This window comes from Leptosomus discolor, chromosome 6, assembly GCF_034619465.1.
Source record: "Leptosomus discolor isolate bLepDis1 chromosome 6, bLepDis1.hap2, whole genome shotgun sequence".
Classification (NCBI taxonomy): domain Eukaryota; kingdom Metazoa; phylum Chordata; class Aves; order Leptosomiformes; family Leptosomidae; genus Leptosomus; species Leptosomus discolor.
In genome coordinates this window covers 24,870,901-24,895,005 of record NC_141396.1, presented here as the reverse complement: position 1 = coordinate 24,895,005, position 24,105 = coordinate 24,870,901, and the positions used below count along the sequence as shown (strand labels likewise).

The 24,105-nt window shown below is 38.6% G+C and overlaps 1 protein-coding gene across 2 annotated transcripts in view; it reads right to left on the bottom strand.

The window, feature by feature from the left end:
* Positions 1-6,268: 6,268 nt before the first annotated feature.
* The window catches only part of KAT6B (lysine acetyltransferase 6B), a 105,766-nt gene continuing 87,929 nt past the window's right edge, over positions 6,269-24,105 (bottom strand). For both annotated transcript variants that reach the window (XM_086467481.1, XM_086467482.1), the window contains exons 12-16: positions 15,502-15,733; positions 13,223-13,382; positions 12,341-12,607; positions 10,794-11,103; positions 6,269-8,869 (exon numbers count right to left, since the gene is read on the bottom strand). In XM_086467481.1, coding sequence (XP_086323607.1) covers positions 6,396-8,869; positions 10,794-11,103; positions 12,341-12,607; positions 13,223-13,382; positions 15,502-15,733 — 3,443 coding nt within the window. In that variant the 3' untranslated portion in view covers positions 6,269-6,395. The remainder of the gene's footprint in view (positions 8,870-10,793; positions 11,104-12,340; positions 12,608-13,222; positions 13,383-15,501; positions 15,734-24,105) is intronic.

The window sequence follows — 24,105 nt, the reverse complement described above, 5'->3', positions numbered from 1 at the left end:
GAAACTTCTGAAATGCATCGAGAATAACTTCTTAAGCCAGGTAATAGACAGCTCTACCAGAGGGAATGTGATACTGGACCTGATGGTCACCAAGACAAGTGTGTTGATCAGTGACATCAACATTGGAGGCAGCCTGGGCTGCAGTGATTGCACACTGGTGGCGTTCACAGTCCTGAGGGATATGGGTTAGGCAAAGAGTAAAGTTAGAACGCTGAATTTTAGAAAACCAAAATTCCAGCTCCTCAAGGAGTTAGTCTACAGGACCCCCTGGGAAACTGCCCTCAGGGACAAGGGTCCAGAACAGAGCTAGTAGATCTTTAAGGATGCTTTTCATAGAGCACAAGAGCTCTCGATCCCCAGATGTAAAAAAATCAGGAAAGCAAGGCAAGAGACCAGCATTGCTGAGTTGAGACCTGCTGGTTAAACTGAAGGGGAAGAAGAAAATGCATGGGCAGTGGAAGCAGGGGCGGGTATCCTGGGAAGAATATAGGGACACTGCCCAGTTGTGTATGGATGGGGTTAGAAAAGCCAAGGCATGGCTGCAGCTAAACTTGGCAAGGTACTACAGGTATTTCAAGCAGAAAAAGAAGGTTAAAGAAAGCAGCCTGCCCACCCCCCCAACAAGCAAGACTCCCAAGCTGGTAACAATGGACAAGGAGGTACCCGACAGCTTTTTTTGCCTCAGTCTTCACTGGCAACCTCTCTTCTCCCACCTCTCAAGTGGATGGGCCCCAAGATGGGCACTGGGGGAGCAAAGTCCATCCCACTGTAAGAGAAGATGAGGTTCATGACCACCCGAGGAACCTGAACATACAGAAGTCTATGGGACCTGACAAGATGCATCTGAGTCCTGAGGGAACTGGCTGATGTAGTTGCCAAACCACTCTCCATGGAATTTGAAGTCATGGCAGTCAGGTGAAGGCCCTGGTGACTGGAAAAAGGGAAACATTGCACCCATTCTTAAAGAGTAGAAAGAAGCACCCTGGAACTACCGACCTGACCTGTCAGCCTCACCTCTGTGCCTGGGAAGATCACGGAACAGCTCCTCCTAGAAGCTATGCTAAGGCGCATGGAGAACAAGGTGATTCATGACAGCCAGCATGGCTTCACCAAGGGCAAGTCTTGCCTGACCAACCTAGTGGCCTTCTACGATGGAGTGACTGCATCAGTGGACAAGGGAAGAGCTATGGATGTCATCTATCTGCACTTCTGTAAAGCCTCTGACAGTCCCCCACAACATCTTTCTCTCTAAATTGGAGAAACATGGTTTTGATGGGTGGACTGGTCAGCAGGTGAGGAATTGGTTGGATGGTCACATTCAGAGGGTAGTGGTCAACGGCTCGATCCAGTGACAAGTGGCATCCCTCAGGGGTCCATACTGGCACCAGTGCTGTTTAACATCTTCATCAATGACAGACTGTGGGATCGAGTGCACCCTCAGCAAGTTTGCAGACACCACCAAGCTGAGTGATGCAGTCGACACACCTGAAGGGCAGGATGCCATCCAGAGGGACCTGGACAAACTTGAGAAAAGGGCCTGTGTGAACCTCATGAGGTACAACAAGGCCAAGTGAAAGGTCCTCCACCTGGCTCAGGTCAACCCCTCTGACATCAATACAGGCTGGGGGATGAAGGGATTGAGAGCAGCCCTGCCAAGAAGGACCCTGGGGTACTGGTGAATGGAAAGCTGGACATGGGCCGGCAACATGCACTCGCAGCCAAAAGGCCAACCGAATCCTAGGCTGCATGAAAAGCAGCGTGGCCAGCAGGTCGAGGGAGGCAATTCTCCCCCTCTAATCTGCTCTAGTGAGACCCCACCTGCAGTACTGCCTCCAGCTCTGGAGTCCTCATCACAGGAAAGACATGGACCTGGTGGAGCAGGTCCAGCAGAGGGCCATAAATATGATCAGGGGGTTGGAGCACCTCCCCTATGAGGACAGGCTGAGAGAGTTGGGGTTGTTCAGCCTGGAAAAGAAAAGGTTCCGGGGAGACATTACAGGGGCCTTTCAGTACTTAAAGGGGGTCTACAAGAAAGATAGGGGCAATCTTTTTAGCAGGGCTTGTTGCAATAGGACAAGGGGTAAAGGTTTTAAACTAAAGGAGTGTAGATTTAGACTAGATACAAGGAAGAAATTTTTGACAATGAGGGTGGTGAAACACTGGAACAGGCTGCCCAGAGAGGTGGCAGAAGCTCCATCCCTGGCAATATTCCAGGTCAGGTTGGATGGGGCTCTGAGCAACCTGATGTAGCTGAAGATGTCCCTGCTCGCTTCAGGCAGGTTGGACTAGATGATCTTTAAAGGCCCCTTCCAACCCAAACTATTCTACAATTCTATGTAGGCCATAAACAATGCTGAAAATACATAGTTTTAATCCAGAGAAGTATTAAAAGTAAAGGGAAGAGGAAGAGAGAGAGAGTCATAGATACTACACTGGCCAGTTTGCTCGCTGCTAAAAGGTGTCAGTCTCTACACAACAGGCAGTATTAGGTTCACCTTCAGCCAGGCCCATTCTTTCTATTCACCACATAGTATATAAATGGAGCTTGTTTCCTTCTACTAGCCTTCCTGATGGACAAATTAAACAGCTTATAAAAGTAAAAGACATAGACAGTGATCTAACAGGAAAGTCTTGTACATGAACTGTTTCTGCTTATATCACACAGCTTCTTACACAGTTAAGTCAAAAATGGGTTTTATTTTGCCCACTGTGAGGAAATCAGGTAGCCAGAGTGTAACACCACTTAAAAATTCCTGTCTTTGCTAAAGGGCCAGAGTGCAGCTTTCAGGAGTACTGTCATTTGGCAGCTTCCAGATTAAATAGGTTCTGCTACAAAGACAAGTATCTTCCCTAGAACCAAGTCCAGCCTGAAGCACTCTGCTGCTACAGCTATGCCAATTAAGCAATTCTGAAGTAAACATACTTCTTTCTTACTTCCCAGCTTTTTTCCCTACTGTTCTCTCAGAACCAATTAGACCAAATCAGAAAAAGCAGAAGTTCTGGAACATTTAGCTTCCACAAAGTAGGCACTCTTCCAAGCTGCTAACTAGCTAACAAGCGTTAGCAGCACCAACTTCACCTACAAGCCAGGTCTGCAAGCAACATACACGCAGAATGAGGCAAGTTTATTCCTTCTTGCAAATCATTAGTGGTATGAAGTATTCCATTTGTCAAATCAAAGACTAAGATTGCAGGGGCAGGGAATCCTCCTGCATTTTACAAGAATCATCTATTCCAACACTGTGAAGAATTCTTTTGAGACACTAAAAGAAAGTGCTACTTCTCAGCTGGTGTAGTGCTAGAGCACGCAGTCAAAACTGACTCTGCAATGGGCACATAATACACGGAACAGGTAGATCTGTCAAGGAAAAGACAGCCGCCTTTTAAAACAGAAATTTTAGTGCAGTAATGACACTCACAGCTTAATAGTCAGCAGGGGAAAAGATGTAGGAGAGTCATTTGTCATTCTGAAAGGAATTCAGTTCTGAAATAAAAATAATATTGGACACTTGCCTGTTGTGCACACACAGTACATAATTTTCCACCCAACTTTTAATCTATAAATTGCAAATACAGAATTTTAGCAATATGCTGGAGTCAGGATGCTCTGTTTCAGGTTAGCACACACTGAAATGGTAAGGTCTGATTTGTCTGTGTATTACAGGCTTGGAAACCTGAAATTAAACAACAGTGGATAAAGACCCAGGTGCCTTTTTCATTCACTGTAGAAACACAGAAATTAAAAAAAAAATAAAAAAATCACAAAACAGTGCTACTTTGAGATGCAATTATTCAATAAAGATACAAGATCCCAGTTATACACACTCAAAGGCTGAACGTTAACTGTGTTGAGTTCAACTTTCCTTTTCCTAAGTACAAAAAAAGTGACAGTGACTTTGTGAAGTCACATACATATAGTTTAAGTACTAGGAATACTCTCTGCCTTCAAAAAGCAAATTTGACAGTGTTAAGTATGTGAACAAGGACCTTTTTGTTGTACTGTGTTCTTATCAAGCATTCTGAACTTCTAAAACACAAGTTACTCCAAATTACTATTTGATCAGCAATTTTAGCTCCCATTCAGATCCAGAGTTTTAAACTGCTGCCCCATCATATTAACACTGAACAGGTTATGCACATGAATCTGTAATATCAATTTCTTGACCTGCAACACCACACACTTTAAGGGTTTTATTTAAAGAAATACACATTTCTCTGACTTTTGAGTATACAAAATATCACCTATAAAGCTACTTTATATACCAGAATGGGGACACAGAGTTTTCAGTCATGAGAACCAATCCTTTCACTTTAGCTAGCAACCTTCCTGCAGTGTCAGTGGGCTAGAGGGGGAGTTCAGTGGCAACTTTCACATTAGAAGTATTTGGAAAAATTCTTACAAGGATTTTTTCTGGTGCAAGATTCACATGCACCCAATTTAAACTTGGTCCACACACAAGCTTCATGTATAGACAGCCGTCTTGATTTTTACACACCTTCTATCACTAGAAGTGTTCATTTATCTGTGTATGTGTTTGTGTGCACATATATACATGCACATACACAGAACTCAGAGGTTCAACACAAGATTTGCACTGTCTTGTAACCCAGCAACAATGACAGAGATTAAAATTCTATCATTAAGATACAATTCAAACACCATGTCTGTTACTATCATATACCCTTTTACATATATATTAACACTTTCTATAGGAAAGAAGTTTCATACATTAAATATTGACAACCTTGTAATGTATTAAATACATATTTATTCAATATTTTATTAAGATTATTTAAAAAAATAATCTTAGATACTCTTATTTTCACAAGGTGTATGCAATTATGATGAGTAACCTACTTAGGCTCTAACAGCTGAATCCAAACCCCATCAACTTTAACAGGCTTTAGATCAAGCATGTGAGAGCGCTGTAACAAACACTGTTACAGGAGGTAATTCCCATGCAACATCAAACTATGACAAGACACAAGAGGCTAAAAATGGCTCATCATAATTTATTTTATGTTAAAATGTACAGCTTGGGGAGGGTGTTGGTTTTTTTTGCAGTTTTTATTTTTGTTTCTTGGGTGAGAGGTTTTTTTGTATTTTGTTCTTTTTTTTTTTTAAGTGTCTGACTAAAAAGATAACAGATAAATACAAGAGTGTCACTGGGTCCTATTTTTACATGTATCAAGCCTCTTCTGTTCGGCCCTTACAGTCACTCTGTACAGGTACAAAGGCTACAAAAAAGGAAGCAATATAAACAGACACAAATAACTTTTGCCTTTTTACATGCGATCTGTAAGCTTAGTTTGAGCTATTCACACGCTACTGCTCTATTTTTTCCCTTAAAAAATAACTCCAATATTTTATAAAGATAGAAAAATCTACAGATGGAATGAAAATGTAAAGTTAGAGGCATTTCCATAAAATAGCAACTTTACACCAAATTCACTACTTCTTTTTTTAAGTCCTGCCAAGTATTTGGACATATATGAAAGTGTTTCAAAACTTGACAAATAAACACTGAGATGTTTCAATCAACAAAAAACCGTAACAGTATTTATAAAACAGAAAGCTGCCTTTTTTCCTACCCCAGCCCAAAAGAAACTGGTCACAAAAATGGAAGAGAGTCTCAACTTTACACTAAACATACAGCAATAAAACCCTTTGAACTAACCAAAATGTGAATAGCTTTCGCAGCTTTTTTTATTATTTTTTACAAGTTTTATAATTAACAAAAATATAGTTCTGGTTTTTTTACCCCTCAAACTAGGGTAACCTAATCAAGGCAAAAAAATTAAGAAATGGCTTACTGTTAAGCACAACACTTGTACAGTACTACAAAATGCACTGTCACTAACAAAGACATTAGCGGCATGCAGAAGTGTCACCTTCAGAAACAAAATAATACAATAAAAGAACTGCTAAAAGGCATTTACATGTGGGGAAAGGAGAGAGAAAAAGCTCACGATCCAATACTGTCTGATAGTTTTGGAGTCTATTTATCCACATTTTTAATGGGAGCAGGCACATAAAATGGCTCTGAACCATCAGCTGCTGTGTAATTGCAGTTCATAGAAAGAGTTCTTCCTTTCCAGAGAACTTCAAGCTCAATGAAATAAAAAAAAAAAAAAGGAAAACCACCTAATTCCCCCCCAAAGAAAAGAGATGTTAAATCCCACAAAGTTAAAAAAAAAACCAAAATGAAACAAAACACAAAACAAGAAAAAAAGAAAAACTTGTATAAGGCTTTCTGCTGCATACAGCTTTTAAATGGTGCCAACAAATGTTTTTGCATTCACACCAATTGCTGGTTTTGAAATCATACTCTCCAAAAGATATTTGTGCAGATCAATCCAGTATGCCAGTTTTGTAGTCTGTCTCTCCAAAGGGCCTACCTTCTCATGTAAGATCCATTAAGAGACTGTTTAGACATGCCTGTATTCATGTAGCCATGATGCCCCGGAGGAGTGTACATCATGTTACTGTGGGGTGCTGTCTGCATTGGTTGCTGTGCATATGGCTGAGTTCCCATCATCCCCATCTGCATCTGCATTGGGTACTGGGGTGTTTGATTCATATACCCATGATTACTGTGATATCCACTGTTCATCATTGGCTGGGACATACTATAACCATTCATAGCATTAAGGGTATTCATATTCATGTTCACTGAATTGACATTATAAGCTGGGGCTGGCATCAAATTTACACTCATGTTCATACCACGCTGCATCGTTAAGGTTCGCGCAGGCCCTTGCATGGCCACAGTCTGTGAAGCACGCCCATAGATTTGTGGCTGATGGGCTGCAGCAGCAGGTGGCAGAGGTGTGGATTTGGTTCTTACAGAAACATGACTTTTGCTGGCCATCTGAGTCTGCAGTCTTTGGGTGTGGGATATCCCAATATTTGATGAAGTCATATTACGCTGCAAAAGGGGAGGTGGCAAATTCATCGGAGGAGGAGTAAGGTTGGGGGGAGGAGTCATAGTAGCCTGTGCTTGGGGTCCTCCAGGAACAGCATGTGGAGACTGAGAAAGCTGAACAAGCCCTGTATTACTTAAGGGGGTGGACAAAGAGGCACTGTTTGCATAGGAAGTTACAGCAGCTGAATGGCTGTAAGGCAAAGAATGATCCATAAGCGTGTTAGTTAACTGTTGCAGTTTGGCAAGGCTGAAGGTGGCAGACGGCTGAGAGTAATGCCCTGCTCCAAATTCACTCTGCCCCATTCTTTCATATAATCCAATGTTGGCATTGCCAGTCTCTGGGATTTCAGTTAACTGCATAGGTGGTGTAAAATTAGTGGCCATGCTGCACTGGGATAACTGTTGGTTGCTGCTTGGAGGTCTTTCAACGACACAACCTTGGGGAGATTTTACATTACAAGTGGAAGGAGAATTGATGTTCGTTTGTTGCATCATACTGCAGCTTCCATTAATGTTAGACATCTGCTGTGTCACTGCACAGCTACTCTGTGTAAGGTTACTAGATGTAAGGCTACTGTACGAGCAACTATTTTGAGAAGAGTTGTTTCCACAGATACTACTACCCATTGTAGAATCGTAACTGCTTGGGTTTTCATAGTTTTCTGTTGTGCTCTCAATGCTCCCTAAATCACTAAACCCACTATCTACAACTTGTTGCGAATGATCAGAAACTGAGGGAACATCCATCATTGGGCTCGTCTCCATGTTCTGTAGAGATGGCACAGAAATGGCACTTTGATCTGGACTGATCTGGGCATAGCTGTTCTCTAAAGGAGCAACATTTGGACTATTAACAGAACGAACTGACTGGCTGGGATGAGAGTGCACAGATGAAACTGGGCTACTGTGGTCAGACTGCTGACAATCATCCAGTGTGGTCATTTGGGGACTTTGGTCATTATGGGCATAGTTTTGCAAACTTCTACAGGCCTCTTGAGTCTCTGCACAGTCCTGAAACGTATCTTCCTGTTCACTTGCTTCTTGGGTTAGAGACTGTACTGCTTGAACCGTCTCTGAATCAATCTCCATGGTCTCAGTACTCTCTCCCTTGAAATCGGAATGTGATTCTTCACCAGTTTTTTGGTCCTGGTTGTTATCTGTATGATCATCATCAGATTCGGCCACCGGGTCTGAATCTGTAGCAAGTTCTTTCTGGTCACTTTCACATGCATCAGCTGCAAGGCTAACTCCACAATCCATTAAGTCCTCCTGATTTGAATTACCAGTTTGAACATTTACGTCTAAAAAAGACTGCTGTGTTTCCAGCATTTCTTTGAAAGCTTCACCAGGCACTTCCTCTTTCTCCACTTCTGTTGAACCCATGTGGCTATCATCTTCATCATCTGCATCATGATCCTCATTGTGAGAAGGTTCTTCATCATCCTCCTCATCCTCCTCCTGATCATCCAACTGCACAGACGCCTGTTTTTGCAGAAACACGTCTTCTGCTTTGTCTTTTTCTTGATCTTTTGATTTGATTTCACCTTCTTCTACATTCCCTTCTTCCCCAGCTTTCATCGTATCATTTTCTGGTTTTTTGAAGGGTTCACTTGGTGGATGCAGAGGTTCAGGTTCTACCTCATCATCTGGTGGTGGTAATACTTCAACAGGCTCTTTAATCGCTTCCTGCACAACAGCAGGAACTGAGCAGGGCTTGTCTTCAGCTACTTCCTTTTGTTCCTCCACCAGCACCTGATAGTCAGGCTCCATAGGGGTCTCGGGTGGAGTGTATAAGTTAAGCTTAAAGCCAGGTTTTCTTTCCTTACTTTGCCTCCATTTAGATGGACCACGCTTAACTCCTTTGGGCCAGCCCTGCTTAGTCTTTAAAGGTTCAAGATTGTCTTTAGTGCTTTCTTCCAACACAGCTACATCCTCTGTATTATCTTTGGGAGGCAACAGAGACAAAAGAAAAGTCTTAGCTTGCAAAAACTAATCAATATTTTCGAACATAAATTAAAAAGTAATTTACAAACTCAAAACGTATTAAGAAACTCTGGAACAAGTGTTATAAACAAATCACAAACCACACCAGAATGACATTATATCTACAGCTTACACAGATATGTTGTTCTTGTTTGGTGGCCATTTAACAGTTACCATCAGAACCACCATTTATACACTAGAAGAATCCCAGAGATTTAAATCACAAGACACGTAAACTAAAGCAAAAATATTGTCCAAATATTTGATTATCAACCTTTGTTTTTAGAATAGAGGTATGCCATCACTTCATATAAACATCAATCTAATGCATATTCATCTTTTTGACAGCAGTAACATGACAGTCTGGAGTTTCCCATTTGACCATTCTGGAGGACAAGCCATAGTAAGCATATAATCATGCTTTAGTATCAACACTGGAAAAAAAAAGGCAGTTCATTCTAGTATCTTCTTATGGGCAGCATATCATGACATGGCTCACAATACATGACAAAAGGCAAAAGATAACTGAAATTAATCACAGAATGCATCACAATACTAAATTAATCCATTGACTATAAAACCTACTCAAACACATTCGCTCCTCTCCTCTCTCCCCAGATACCACTTACACATACACCAGAAAAAGGGAGAATTCTCAGGATATAATATGCTGCACTTGGGAGTGTAATGGCTTCAGCAATACTCTTTCGCAAAGTTCTGCCTCCCACTGTAGCGTTATAACACTCTTACAGTCAATTAACGTGATGACATGGTCCACGGACAAATACACAATACCAGTTTAGTTAAAGCAGTGCAAACCTGACCACTGGGACATACCTGGAACTCTCTGAATTTGCTACTATTAGTTCAATTCACGTCTATCAAGAAGAAGAAAAAAGCGCTAATATTGTGATGTAATGCACTGGTTTGTAACAGCACCAATATTCATAAGCATGGTTGCTCTAGTTGCACAAAAGCCATTTAAGATAGAAATCAATGCATGATCCCTCAACTGAGGATCGCAAAGATTAAGCTTCCCATGCAATTATGAAAACACTAAAATAGTTCCCACTGGCTCCTTAGAGAAAATATACAGACCTCAGAATCCAGTCATTCATTCTGGAGTTGAAACTTAAAAGCGTAATCTGAGAGCCAGGAGGTCAAGGGATGAGTATACATTCAGAATAGCTCATTAGTAGTTTCAATATCCACCCATTAACTTTTCTGCCAGGAAATATCCTTGAAACCGAACTAGACAAGCGGCTTTGAAAGAACACAGTTAAAACTATCCCTCTCTTTTGTGGGGAAAAAAATAGGGACCCTAGTGCTGAGGACATATCATGCCCCAGAAACAACATTTCATTGAATTACCAACAATGCCGATTAGAAATATATTTGTGTAAATCAAATCTTACTTTTTGCTTGTATCCTTTACCAAGGATACAAAAAACAGTATTAGACAATATTCCAGTGATACCCCTGCTCTGTTGAGTATGAAATGCCCTGTTGTAGGGACATAAAAGTTGGTTTTGGCAACATGACAAGGATTGCAGTGCTTCAGACTGGAAAACGTTTGCTTTCTGAACAGAAAAAAACAGATTAGAATATTAATGGGCCAAGAATAGCAAAAGTAGTAAACGTAATAGAAACAAAACAAAAAAAATAAATCTGAAGCCACCACTGAATTCTAATAAATTATATTAGATTAATGGCTCTAGTCGCACCTCTAAGCGGAAAGCATTATTAAGACTGTAAGATTTTAAGACCAAAAAGGCTAAATACATCTTGTCAAACGTTTCCAGACTTATGACAAAAAGAAACGCTTCCTCTGAAGGCTAAACGGCAAATTAATTTTGTGAAGATATAAGAACATTTTCAGCTTACTTGTACTATTGTCATCACTCCTGTAACAAGGGATATCTTTCTCCTCCTTGTTTTGATCTTCTTCCTCCTCCTTCTCCTGTTTCTGCTGCTCAGGCTGATACTCAAAAGCTTTTCTAATCACAGGCTTCAAGTCATCATCTTCCCCATCCATCTCACAGGTAGGTTCTAGCTGTGGCATGGGACGCTCTTCATCTGAGTTATCAAATGGCTCATTCAACACCTCTGTTGTTTCAGAAATTGTCTCTGTTGTAACGCTGCTATTAATCCTTCTGCGTTTACGGCCCCTCTTCTTTTTCAGTATGAAAGGTCTCTGAAAAATAATTCCACAAATATAACTCTTCCTACATTCCTGTTTGCTAGCTGACATTGGACATAAATAATTTTTTATAAAGTGAGTTTACAGTAATCTATTTACTCATGCAAAAAATACCTTACATTGCATCAAATTCAAATGTAGGCAGAATCTAAAAGTAAAATGTCTAAACAGTTAAAACAGGTATGTATCTATAAATGCACACAAACCTTTCTGTAGGTAAAAATCAAGACTAGAATTTTCTTCACATTGTAGTGACTTTTACCTTCTGTCAAATAATATTCCTAGCAATATTACATAAATCATACTTACACATTTTTCCTCTGTAGATTTATAATTCCCCAACCACCTTCCCAAGTATCAAAGCTTATTCTTCTACATTTCTGGTTTCTGCTATTTTAGAAGTAAGTATGCATATAGAAAAATAGGTAACAGCAAAGGAAGTGCACCTCAAGCTTCTCATGGGTCTCAACAATACAATAAAAGAATCCTACAGTTGACTGCTATAAAGAAAAAACTGTTCAACAGTATTTCTATTACTATGCATTCTCACAGACTTATAGTTTGCTCATCTAAGGTATAAACAATGGGACATTCCAATTCCCTAATGCTCACCACAGAAAACCTCAATACATATGGTAAGGTGAGTGCTTTAAAATTTTGGAACGCTTAGTTCACTAATTTGAACCATTTAAGTAGCTGGTTTTTTCAACAAAATTAAGAATTATGTAAACACTGCAGCAACCAGAATTTAACATTTAAATCTCTTGCAAATTAGAAGACTATGGGTAAAATACCTGTTTTGTTTTAACAGCATTTGCTTTTGAGAAACAGTATTCCCCTTTAAGGAGTTCCTATACTAAAACCAATACAAACACAAACCCCACAAGCTGGACTCCATCTTAAAGTGACAAAAGGAAGAACCATTAAAATATTGAACCAATACCAGTGCCAAACAGCAGAGGGCAATCACTAGTTTAAAAATTAATAGGAAATTCTGGGTGGTTTTTTTTTTGTCACTAGTATTTTACAGTTCTGTGAAAAGTTTGGAAGATAAAAAATTGGATGAAGAGGAAAAACAGAAGACAGGAGTTGTTCAGTGTCCAAACAATAAAGAAAGGATTAAAACAGTCTAATAAATGTTTGTAAAAAACCCAGGTTGTTATTTCTATGATAACTATTTGATTGAAATCAGAGATGAATGACTTTAAACCAAACCATTGAAGTAACACACCTTTCTTTTTATGGCCAGCGACTGTGGCTTTGTCAGCCTGGGAGGCGAACTCTGCTGATTCTCATCCCCACCATCCTCCTCGCTGCTTTCCTTAGATTGCTCTGTGGATTGCCCTCGCTCCCCCACCACTGCCACACTTTCTGGAGATCGCAAATATTTATTTTTAGATTGTACTTTTGCAGGTGATTGCCTACTATTAGTTCTTGTGGAGAATATTTCTTGCTCTTCCTTTTCCCAGCAGCTAGCTTGTTCCATCAGACGCTCAGCCTGAAGGGTTGAGGTTAAGATAACGGGTCACTGAAACAGCATTTACTTAGCCATATCCTTTACGTTCAGCTAAAGAGTTACAATAAGTCAACTCTGATTAGCACTGCTGGCTAACCTAGCAACAACATTTCAGTTGAATCATCTAGCAGCTTCTTTACAACACTTAGGATAACAAATCAAAGAAGATTGCATTTCATGGGATATTTAGCCCTATTAACGATGCAGTGAATTGATTTAAGTCCTTTAGCACTACATTACATGCCCACTGACATGGATCACTTTGAGCAAGCTCATAACACAAAGAATCGATTGACACTGCAGCCCCTGAGCTCTGCACCAAATTTGATCTGATTACATGCTCTTTGACTACCTCAAGAGTGATAAACAGCTCCATGGTAAGTGACTCATGTTTTAAGTTTTCATATTCATCCCCTCAAAGTTACCATGTCTTGCTGCATGGCTTCCAAAAATTGCGCATTACAATAATATCGGTACCCTCTATCATTAAGCAGTGGTCAAAGTTAAAACTGCTCTACTTAAGACAGCCTAATGTTGAATGTTCAGTGACGAAAACTAAAGAAAGGGAAATTCAGTGTAAGAAGTTTCTGCTATTACCTCCTTTTCTGCTTCCCTCTCTTCTTCAGAAACTGCAGCATTAGAAACTAACAAAGGAGTCCATCTCAAGCTTTCAGGATCTACTTCATTGATACGTGGATTCGCTTTCAGTTTCTCCATATGACTTGAAATCAGCTTTTCCCTTCTAATAATTACAAATCTACAATTCAATAAACAGTAATTTATTTTAGAAAGTAATCACCTAAAACAACCTTCCTACAGTTTAAATTCTGTTGCACAGCAACCTGTGAAAAGATGGGTAAATAAATGGATACATCAAACTAAAAATATCAGCTGACACACAGATAACATGCCTTCACTACTGACTGTTTACAAAGAGAAAGTGAGGAAACAACAGTTTATGAAGTGAAACCTCAATACTAAACATCGCTAGGGCAACAGAGATGAAAGTAAAGGTTTTATAGTTAACTACTCTAAATCCATGCAAAAGGTTTAGTGTTGGCTCTTCAGTTACCACCAGAACAATTTCCAATTTTAATATGATATACAGGCATAAATAGACAACACTGGATCATCAAGTAAAGACTAAGAAAGTCATTACCATTACAACTGAAGATGGTGGCTAACTGGACAAGAAAGTAAGTTAGAAACATAGGTTTTCTAACAAATCATAAAAATGTGCCTTAGTCCTATGCTGATGCAGTAGAAAACAACTTTCTAATTACTATGAAATGAAGTAGCATTATCAAAAGTAGGTAAAGACTAACATAATACAATATGCTAAGATACTAGCAATATCCCAAAGTCCTCTGTTACAAAGAGTAATACAATTCTAAACAACAACAAAAAAAAAATCACTTTTTTTAGCAAGGATTTCAAATGCTGTAAAAATCAGGTAGGTTAAGTGACAACATTGCTTTTCACTGAGAGAATGCTTTAAAAAACAAAATCAGATCCCGGTGAACCTTTTTCACAGAATTATGACAAACTTCTACTAGACTATATGTAAGAAAAATTTAAAAGATGCAGGAAATCATAAGAAGCCATACCCGATTCCCAAGGTAAGTGTCTGGCAGGTATTTCAAAGATATTATTTCTTTTCCTGGCTCAACCACAGACCTTCTGGATACCTTTAGTCAGATCATTTCATGTCCCTGTCTAAGCTTTACTACCTGTGAAAAAAGACTAACTGACACTGTTCATAAAGTATTTTGAATTGAATAGATGAAAAACCCCGTTATTTTCCAATTGCGTGTCAGGGCCTATAATTTGTGACAGGGCAGAAGCTGCATGTAAGTAGCGAAGACATATTTGATTCTCCCTTAAAATGCGTTTGTCCCATCAGGCTGGCCATAGACAAGCACCCTAGAAAGTTAAGGTTTTAATGCAATGGCAACACTCCTCTTACTACGCTCACAACACCACCCTATAAGCTAATCTCCTTTCTGAAAGCTTGCATTCTTACTAGTTCAAAACTTACTAGTGCTGAATACTAGTGCTGGTGCACATAAAAGTCATGAGGCTGAGCTATTCCTGATCTTAATTTTATTTTTTGGCAACCCACTGTTTGTAAGGCAGTTTTGCTTAATTATGAAGTTTCTATGATTGGAATATCCAGAAAGAATTAAGAAGCCCTTCAGAAACACAAATACCATTGAAAGTCACTTAAGGCATGTTACAAAAAAAGAGAGCCAAACAACATAAACCACCCACTTAAAATCTAAAATATCAATAAAGATGATTAAGAAAGAAGATGTTGATAAAACAGGACCTCACCTTCCCAATGCACTAACTTTGAACATTGGTCCTAACATTAAATAGAAATTCCAGTACCTTGGGCAGGAGGACTTCATGTAGAGTCAATCTGATCCCATGGCTTGTGTTAATTCAGTAATGATTGAGAAAGGGTGTGTGGAGAGAAAGACTACCACCCACAAATGCAAATCTTCCCTCCCTGGTATTCAAAGCAAGATATTTGCAAAGCAAGAGCTGGAAATTTTACTTACAGAAGATGATACTGAAAGAAACTAAATTCTTCACTGAAAACATTTCAAGCTAGCTGCACCCCTTCTAATAACCATTAACATGAAAGAGGATCCAAAAAAAAAAAATCACCATTTGTTTAGGGAGAAAAACTCTTTATATAAGACCCATTAACAAGACCGAGCTGTACTGACTTCTTCAGTAAGATTATTATTAATTTTTAAGCCAGGATTTTACACAGACATTTTTCACATTAACAGTTTCGTAAGCAAAGAAAGTGAATATTTTGTCTCAATATTTTGTAAATTTTTTTTTTTTTTACAAGATCCACTGACCTATCTTCTCTTTTATCTATCATGCTATGTTGCTGCAGGGTTGTGGCAATATCATGTGGACACATTCCAGTAGCTCGACTCATTCCTTTGATGCTGATTTGTTTTTCATGGTGGCAGTTAAGGTATTCTAATATGACACTTTTCCAGTAAGCCAAGTATGAGAGACGACCCAGATCAGACAACGGCTTTTCAGGGGATCCTGCTTGACCCTCTCTTCTAGAAAGTAAATAGCCTAGAATGAAAAGAAACAGAATACCTTGTTGAGGTAACAAAAACTAAAGAATTTTAACTACCCCTTCAGAAAGCTGTTATTAATAGAAAGATCAGCATGACTGATTACAATATTGGTAACTCTTGCAATTAAAGAAATCTTATCCACAGAAGAGATTTGTTTTCATCATTATAGTGGCATAGAAAAAGATTAAATCCTTGTAAGAGACTCGGATCTTATGTTATGAGAATCAAACATTAACCAAACCGCCCCTTCCAATCATAAGACAAGGAGGAAAAAAAAAAAGCCAACATGTTTCAGAACAGGTCTCATCATACATTATCTCATTTAGAACTACAACTGGCCTTTTGAGAAACTTTTACACCTGAGTTATGTCACTGAAGCCAAGAATTTTCAGAAGAATTTCAAGAGGAAGTGTCACGGGTAGTATCAGTTAAGCTAGTTTTCTTTAAGAAGGTGACTGAAGTTTCTGATTAAACAGCTAGTAGTTGTATTACAGAGGTGACATATAATTCACAAGTTCAGCTACTAGGAGAATTACTTAGGAGAAATAATTAAAAAAATAATCTCCCTTAATTCACATTTAAAAAGATTCACAACATCCCAGTTTGCAGTCTTCAAGACAGTAACCGATCAGCTATCATACAACACACCACTTTCATATTATATTCTATGAATGTTCCAAGTCCTTTTTAACTCTCTTCAGCTTTAAGAAGCTTTTACAATTTCAAGTAGACCACACCTGCTCGGAGACAACAGAAGTAGCCTGGTATTTGCCACCATTAAAACTAATTCAGGATAAAGAAAAAACACAATTAATAAAATTAATCCTTTCACAGTAATCCATCCCTCCACGATACATATTCTGCACCATGCCTTAAACACCAGGCTTACAAAATGCACGTTCCACCATAAGCATGGACATCATGCTTACGAAATTATATTATTCAAAGTAATTTGGAGTCCATCAACATATACAGTTCTTTTGCCTTCCAATATTCTTAAACACTTTTTTTAGAAAAAAGTTGAAAACCCTCCTTTATTTTTCAAAGATTGCTTTAAAACATATCTAGTATGTCACACAGCCATGCCACATGTTCTAAACAAGTCCTCCTGACTTCTTCAAAAAGTTTCTCCTAATCAAGTTAGCTATAAATTAAAAACATATGATTAACATCCAACTTTGAGTGAAGCAGTGGCTGTTTCCTTATTTTGCTCTATGCTCTACTATATACAAACTGTACACACACGTATCTTTTATATATATAAAAAAAATATGTAAAACTCAGACATACATACATACATGTGTATTTACTCAGCCTGAAACAACGGTCTTCCCTTTTTCAGAAGCAATATAGACGGTCCACAACAGGATTTGGAAAATACATATGCAGTGGTTATTGTACTCTAACCGCAAGTTTGCATAAAAATGTTTAAACTGAAAAGCAGACATCCTACTACATTCCAAGTGATCCGTAACAACTTAGATACTGAAATAAGTAGTGCACCCTTCACATCTATTAGCATCATTTATGATAAAATGCCCAAGCTTCAGGAGAAGGAATACCATCCCACATCTGCCTAATTCTACATAGCACACAGATGCTTACATAAAGCCTGCCTACATCTGTATGGTACCACTGGAAACTCAGCAATTAAATTTATTCTGTTTTACAGAAGAAATACCACCTTAAAACCTAAGAAAAGGAAGGTGTTTTAACATTTGAAGTGGCAGCATATTAATTTTTTTGATAACTAGATGATACATCTTAGTACTAGATGTAACCGTTGCTGACGGGAAAAGCCAAACTTCACATTCAAAACCACACTGCACCCTGAACAGTTTTAAGGTAGAGAATTGCTGTTTTACTTCCAACTGCACAAAAGGAGACCTATAGCGTGCAGCCTATTCTGCATAATTTTAGACAAAGCTTCACTTGTACCAAGAAAGAATTTTGGATCAGCTTGTTTACAACATATAAAGACAAGTTTCATACCAAGACATCATTGCCTACAGAAAAACATGCAAAACTGCAGCAGTACAAGTAGTGACAGAAGTCTCGACACAGGAAAAGAGAGGGAGAATAACTTAGATTTTTAAAATAAATCCATGAGGAGAACTTACAGTTGCTTCAAGTAAATTTACAGTTTAACCTACCAACTTCACATTCAAGAAAACTTGGGCTCTAATAGAAATTGTTTGTAGGCTGTTTGCAAGACCTGGATTTCATTCTTGTATTTTACTCTACTTCCATTTTCCTCATATGTAACAGGGCTTGAACTACACTTCCTTGGTAAACATCTTATGAGGCTTAATAAGAAACCACTATCAGGAGTTTGGAATCATTAGCTAGGCAACCACAAGTAGCTTCAGTTTTATTAGTATATCCTTGCTCACTGGATCATTCTAATGGCTAGGGACTTTGAGACTATTTTAGTCGTCATTTTCACATATTTTTATTCTACATTAAAGCAGTGAAACTTCACCTGCATGGCAATAACATCTGTCAGTATTCTTCTACCATTCTACATTCTATCCAAGATACTCATACTCTACAGAATCAAATACATAAATCAGAGGTAACAGTCTCAGTTACATTTAGGAGCACTGAACAAAGTTTCTCTTAACAGATTCTGTGATTGGAATGACATCTATTAAATTAAACTTACCAAAGAGACGTCAAATAATTGATCTAAGTTGCAGGTAAATAAAAAACACTGATCTTGGTAGCTCGTGTATCTATCCTGAAGCATCTGAAATGAGTACAATATGCCCCTGTTAAACAGATACCCCCAGTGTCATTGTGTCTACCTAATCTTAATAATGGATAGCCTCAAAGTGGAAACCTGAAAGAACTTTCTTAAACTATAACCCCTGATATGAGGGTATGAACAGCAGCAACATTCAGAGGACAAAATATAGCTCCTCCCCACCCCCTCCCCCCAAGAGTAAACAAGTCAGACTGTATGTTACATAAAAACAAAACAAAAAAAACAAACAAAACCAACACAACCCCAAACACACAACAAAATACAAGACCTAATCTAGAAGAATAAAGAGTTGTCTATCTTATCTTCTGGGCATATGAGTGACAGTATCACAAAATTAAACAGCCAAAATATCATTAATGATTTTTATTTCTTGCCTTATCCTGAGCCTTCATAGTGACACAACATGCCACATGCGATTTACAGCCTTTGATTTTTGTCATGCAAACCTCCCCAGAACCACTTAAGATTTAAAACAATTAGAAGAAATTCAATCTGAGAAAGGGAAAGTTAATATAAGATACATTTATTTTACACCTTCAAGACAAATTAAGGGGCTAATCAGACATTAAAACATACATATAACGAAATTAACTTCAGCAGTATCTTGTAATTTCAATCTACGGCATTCCCAGTAGGTAACTCCAGTGAAATAGCTACAAAGTCCACAACACACTCATGTGAAAACAGTAACTTTATACATCTGTGTCAGTGTTCAGAAACTTTCAGTTAGTTAACTACTGATTTTGTTATGCTCGGTCCTGTCTCTTAAAACAAATTAAGCAGCGTAAGATCAGAGGTCCAGCGTGATAATACCCTGTTCTGACAGTGGCCAACAGAAAAATCCAAGGGACAGACTAAAACAGGTAACCATCTTGTGAAACTCACATGCAAACAGAGTTAGTCAGGTTCTGTTCAAACAAATGGAAGCCACCAGATGTGCATCACCCCTACACTTTTTGGTATTTTCTAAGAACTTATAAAATTTGTTAAGTAACACTGTCTTGCAAGCAGCACAGAGTCCATCTTCCTCCTCCATTCACTGCATTTACCTATGTGTTCACTGGTACTAGTCTTTACCGTCACGTCCACTAATTTGCCTGGTACTGACGTGAGGTGAACTGACTTGTATCAACCTTTCTCTCTCCTGAAGATCTTCTAAAAATCAGGATATCAGCCCCCTTTCAATCCTATGGCACGAAAGCAGTTTTACGCATACAAGTTACAAACTGCCATAAGCAGCTCTTTCATTACTAAGTCTCTTATCTCCAAATCCCCAAACCACATCCTTCTTTCCCTATCATACATACTTTCAAACTTCATTCACTACCTTAGCTTTCCAACATTAAGCATAAATCACTCCACAGTTTTAAATAAGGCCGATATGATTTAGCTTGAGACAGCCAAATTGAATTTTATTATCTATTGAAGAAATACAGACTTGTCCCTTTGCTTTTAACATGGTAGCAAAGGCAGGCTAGACCTCAAAGGTGTAAGAAGACAGAGACGCAGATTACACAGAGGGCAGTGGCATAGGAACAAGCAGCAAAGACACTAAACAATTAAACTGGTATATTGAGAAAGACAAGTGAACAAACTAAAACTGACAAAAGGAAGTCAAATGAAACTTGAAGATATTCTTTAAGGACTTTCCCGCAATCTGTGCGCTCTTTCTATATGCTTTATACTCTATAGCAATGAACAAACCAATTTATCATCTCATTTCTGATGAAAGGTCAAAGAGATCTAGCTAAAAAAAGTTCACTTTCTTTAAGTGTGTTTAAGACTGACCACAACCATCATAAAATCATTAGCTTTCCAAGTAAGCTAAGTAATTTAACTGATTCAAGTAAACAACCCCCCCCCAAACAAAACCTCCCGTCTTGTCTTCCCTTCCCTCCAGCCTATTTGTGACCTGGACGTACGTGTCTAAACTACACTTTGTGTGCACACGAGACAGCATGGTCACACTGTGTCTCAGTTACACACAAAAATAGTTCAGCTGTGGTAGGCGTATTACAGAGAATTGAATGAACACTTCATTAGTGGTTTCCTATTCACTTGACAAGCAAGAGAGCTTAGCCAATATGAAGGTTTTGAACAAGTATTTTTGTTGTAATTAAATCTACTATCTCTATTTTTAAAACACTTTAAATCCTGAACAATCCTAGAAATGCTGTATTTTATATTAAATACAAAGATTACTCTGCTTAGCTTAAGAACAAGCAATAGTCACTTTGTTAGCATCCACACTTTGGAAAATAAAAAATTACAGCAGAGTAGGTTCCAAGAAGGCTATATTTGGCTTGAAAAGTAAGTGTGTTAGTCCTTTTTTTTATGAAAGTAGCACAACATCTCTTCAATTTTCAATGGGCAATACAATTGCACATTTTACTAGAAATTCAACATAGCCAGAATACAATCAACCCAGAGCATCCTGAGGCACTTTCAATGCAATCTACTCTAGAAGATGCCACCAGCTGAACCTCCAGTATCATTTCCTGTGTTCTATATGCATGTGTTCACTTAACGGAGCATCTGACAGATCAATCTCACCCCACACAATAGACTCTGTGACATATGCAATGGACACTGTGCTGATCTAACACAGTTCCTCCACTCCTTGAACCTAACTGTTTACAGGCAGGCATGTTCTTTGAGAACAGTGCCACAAGGAGAGAAACTCTTGTGAGGACATCATGTATGACGTTTAACTATGGTTCTGAAAATATCTTTCACCTCATTGTATTGCACTGCAATGCATTGCATTGTCTTCAGCAGAAACAGACAGAATCAGCAAAAACATGCCTGAATGGCAGAGTACTGAATCTCATTCTGTACCTGGACAAGTACTTATAAATTGCAGTTCCTCTCGCCTATGCTACGAATCCACATAGTTGTTTTTCACTTATGCACTTAAAAACTAAAACAAAGAGTCTTTTAAAGTTGACCCTGAGGGTAGGGATTCATGAGTCCTACATTTCAGCTAGGATAGGTTTTTTTGTTTGCGACAAGAAGTTGGAAATAATAGTTTACACTGAAAAAAAATTACATTTATCTGAGAGTCTGTGAGCTAGGAAACAGTTTTATGTATCATTCACATAATGCACTAGAAACAAAACACAGTTCTTATCTTATTTGAGAAGTCATGTTCAGTATCACTTTCTAAGAAATCAATAATATTAATCTCTCTGAATAGGTAAGTTACAAATCCTAGTGAAGAAAGTCTGTTATGCTCTTGTAACTGATGCAGAACACAGTCCATCAAAAACCAAGAGGACAAAAACATCTTAAAATTAGGATGTTTACTACCAGAGTACCCCAGAGTCCTCATCTTGGATCATCCTAGCTGTTCCAGAGAACACATCTCTTCACTAAAATTTTGCAATTCAAACTTAGATCCTAACTTTTTTTTTAATCATCTACAGATTAGATTGGCTTTTACTTAAAGAAAAGCTGAAGCCAAATGCATTCTTACTTTCAAAACCAAAACTGCACTGGTGGCAGTTTAATGTAAGAAAAGCAGCAGAGCTTTGCTTCACTGTGAACACTCATTACAGCGAAATGTTTACATCCAGTTTCATCCCTCCACATTCACAGAATTATTAACAAATGCAACACACAAAGCTCTCAAATAGGAGAAACTCTAACAGAGTACAAGAACAGCACAGAAAATGCAATGTAGCAGACATCCCTAGATTAGAATAACTCCAAGAGTCTTTCAGCAGTAACCCTCCACTATAACCTATTGGCCTTTGAACAAGAGTGGACTTTGCAAATAGCAAATCTTTATTCTATTCATCAGGGTTTCATCAAGACAGCTTCTTCTCGTGCTTTTTAGGCTACAACCTTCCATGCTTACTAGGTAAAACTGCTTGATCATCATCATGGTACCTTGCTTCAAAGAGGAAAGTTTCTATCGTGAATCTTTACTTCATTTACACAGAAGAAAAAGACTCTCCACCTTTTAAAGTACAAAGGATCAAAATTTAGGAGAAGTATCATTGCAAGAGCATTAATTTATTGCTTGCATTTTAAAATAATACCCACAAAACAGACGATACTATATTATCACATCTGAATAATCTTCCAATCATTTTTAAACCCAGAAAGTCAGATGCTATGCTTGTAATAGGTAATGACTGAGAATCAGGGTGAGGAATAAACCATATGAAGAACCAAATTAAAATCTATTAACCTTGGCTTCCAAAATTAAGTCTCTTTTGACACTGTAATTCGGCTCACATCAAAACACAAAAGAAAACTTGAACGGTTCCAAACTTGCTCAAGCCTTACCTCTATAGAAAGCCCATTTTAAAAACAGATTTCAACTCACAAACAGGAATGACATAGCTTAGAAGAACTGTCAGGTTGTCAGCTCTCAGAGTCATGAAACAGCTACCAAGCTGCTACAACATACAGCATGTCATAATAAGGTAAACTGTCACCAGCTTCAGTTTGCCTACAAGACATGTCATCTGTATGTACGGGTATTCAGCAGCTGAGTTGTAAATGGCTTAACTGCCTGTGAATCAAGGACAAGACAGACAACAAAGACAGAAGCACTGTTGCCATTCTAAGGGACATGCTTGCTCTCCATCCATACACTAAGGCCACTGCAATCAAATTAATATGAACAGCTACACAGAATTTCTGTCAATGCACAATTAAACTCCATTTAATCTTTCTGGACCTGCTCAGCTATACTAACAATAGTAATACATCACTGATCCTATAAATAGGCTTGAAGAAAGCTGTCACTGTTGAGTGGCACATCATCAAGTCCAGTTCAAAATTCACCTATGCAACACAGCGTTGAAATGACAGCCTGCTGACAGCACTTTACTTGCAAACTTCTTAAACTAAAGTTTACTTCCAAAGTTCTCCTACCATAAGCTAATCTAATGCTAACCACAGAAGTTTCAGAAGCCAGCATATGTCGAAACACCTGTAGATGCAATTTATACAGATCCAGAAGCACTTTAGCATTTGTTATGTGACTAATATCAAGTCAAATGCTCTATCATCCTTGTAGTATCACGATGACACAAAATTTATTTCACTCATTGCTGTAGTTGTCCACCCTTCCTTGTCTTTTTTAAAGATGCATGTAACATTTGCCACCTTGCAGTTACTGAGGACATTGCCCAATTGCCATGACTTCTCAAAGATGACAGGCAGAGGTCTCGCAATCATGTTAGCCAGTTCCCTTGGGTGAATCTCACCTGGTCCTATGGGGCTGTATATGTCCATTTTACTGAAGTATTCTGGTAACTTGATCTTCCTTTACCATGGATAGCTTTTCTCTCTGCTCCTTAAATTCTGTCACAGCTGAGAACAGGCCCTGTCAGTGAAAGCCAATGCAAAGAAAGTACTGACTACCTCACATCCTTTCCAAGATCCCCACTACACTCCCATGTTGTTACATGATGCCTACTCCATTTAGCAGCAGGGTCATGTTCTGCTTACTCTTCCTTTGACTGTCCACATACTTTCAAGAGCTCTCCTTTGCTCTCCACATCCTTCAGTTTCAACTCCAACCAAGCTTTGGCTTAATTCCATTCCTTCACATGTAAGCAATACCAATACCTTTTGTAGACTTT